General features: G+C 46.5%; 1 protein-coding gene across 1 annotated transcript in view; it reads left to right on the forward strand.

Annotated features, from left to right (window-relative positions):
- Pcnt (pericentrin) overlaps window positions 1-1,735 on the forward strand; it is a 134,675-nt gene that overhangs the window by 16,284 nt on the left and 116,656 nt on the right. The window contains exon 5 of the mRNA XM_013032905.1: window positions 302-357. Within this exon, the coding sequence (XP_012888359.1) occupies window positions 302-357 (56 nt within the window). The remainder of the gene's footprint in view (window positions 1-301; window positions 358-1,735) is intronic.

Genomic DNA, 1,735 nt, shown 5'->3' on the forward strand with positions numbered 1-1,735 from the left:
GCCTTGAGCTGAAGAGCTGAGGGACAGCGCCCAGGCTCAGAGTTCAAGCCCCCCGACCGACAAAAAAAAAAAAAAAAGCTGAGTTGCGCGTACCCAGCTCTTTACCTGGTCTTTTAGGAGGTCCTGCTTAGCTGGAAATCTCAGTCTTTTGTTTAGGTGTAAGTTGGTTACTTAAGCCAGATATCTTCTTAAAGTCCTGCCTGCTATGAGCATTCCAATTGTCCATGGGTATTGCGGGGCGAGCAGGTTACAGGGTAGGTAGAGACTCTGGTCTGAACTACTTGTTATGTTTGTTTTGCAGCTGAGCTGAAGGAGAAGTTACAGTCAGAAATGGAGAAAAATGTCCAGATGATGGAGGTGTGTGGCTGATCAGTAATGCAGTTCTGTTTGTACACTGTTTTCCTTTCTTATTATACCCCACTGAAATACCTCTTATTTTGATGCAAAATCCATTACAGGGTTATTGGAACTATTGTTACGGACAGAAAGCAAATTGATACATTGTTAGGTGTAGTGGTTTGGACCTTTTTTTTTTGTCTTCTAGTCGTGGGCCTTGAACTCAGGGCTTGGGTGCTGTCCCCAAGCTCTTTTTGCTCAAGGCTAGTGTTCTACCACTTTGAGCCATAGTGCCACTTCCAGATATAGTGGTTTGTGCCTATATTCCCAGCCACTTGGGAGGTGGATTCTGGGAGGATTGCATTTTGAGACCAGCCCAGGCAAAAATTGGGCAAGATCCCATTTCACCCAGTAAGCCAGAGGTGTTGCTTTACATTTGTGATCCCAAGTTGCCTATCTCAGCAGGCATTGGAAGAAGGGCTACAGTCTAAGGCTGTGCCTGGACAAAAAAGACCCTAGCTAAAAAGTAAAATAAAAGCAAATAAAAAAGTGCTGGGGGCAAGGTAAGGCCTTGAATTCAAATTCTAGTACTGCAAAAAGAAGATAGTAACGTGTATAGTGCTCTCCTTTATTTGTATCGGGTAACTACATCTGTTAGCAGACTTGTTTTGAGGTTTTACATTACTTTCTTTCTTTTTTTTTTTTTTTTGCCAGTCGTGGGGCCTGAACTCTGGGCCTGGGTGCTATCCCTCAGCTCTTCAGCTCAAAGCAAGCGCTCTACCACTTGAGCCACAGTGCCAGTTCCGGCTTTTTCTGCTTATGTGGTGCTGAGGAATTGAACCCAGACCTCATGCATGCAAGGCAAGCACTCTACCACTGAGCCACCTGCCCAGCCCTTTTTTTTTTTTCTTTTTGCTTATGTGGTGCTGGGGAATCGAACCCAGGGCCTCATGCATGCAAGGCAAGTGCTCTACCACTGAGCCACCTTCCCAGTCCCCAAGCCTGGCCCTTTATGTTAGTTTTACTAGCATAACATATAACTAACAGTCATCTCCATGTGATGTCCTGGAACACTCACCTGTTCTATATACTTGTTTCTAGTGGAGGGAAGTGAACATGGCCAGAGGTATGAGGTGGATTGGATGTGCCTGGATGTCAGGAGGGGTGGTATCTACAGGATCATGGTAAGGCCCTCAGACTCACTGTGTTTAGAGGGTCCTGATAAGTCTACATCCTGATTGAGTTCAGGCATTGGCCAAGGGAAGAGGTCAGTTTGGGACTGAGGATCACCCTTCTGTTTTTTGGCATGCGCGTGTGCATGTGTGCGTGCGTGCGTGCATGCGCGCGCGCGTGTGTGTGTGTCTCTCTCTCTCTCTCTCTCTCTCTCTCTCTCTCTCTC

The sequence above is a fragment of the Dipodomys ordii genome, unplaced genomic scaffold, assembly GCF_000151885.1.
Source record: "Dipodomys ordii isolate 6190 unplaced genomic scaffold, Dord_2.0 Scaffold159, whole genome shotgun sequence".
NCBI classification, from domain to species: Eukaryota; Metazoa; Chordata; class Mammalia; order Rodentia; family Heteromyidae; genus Dipodomys; species Dipodomys ordii.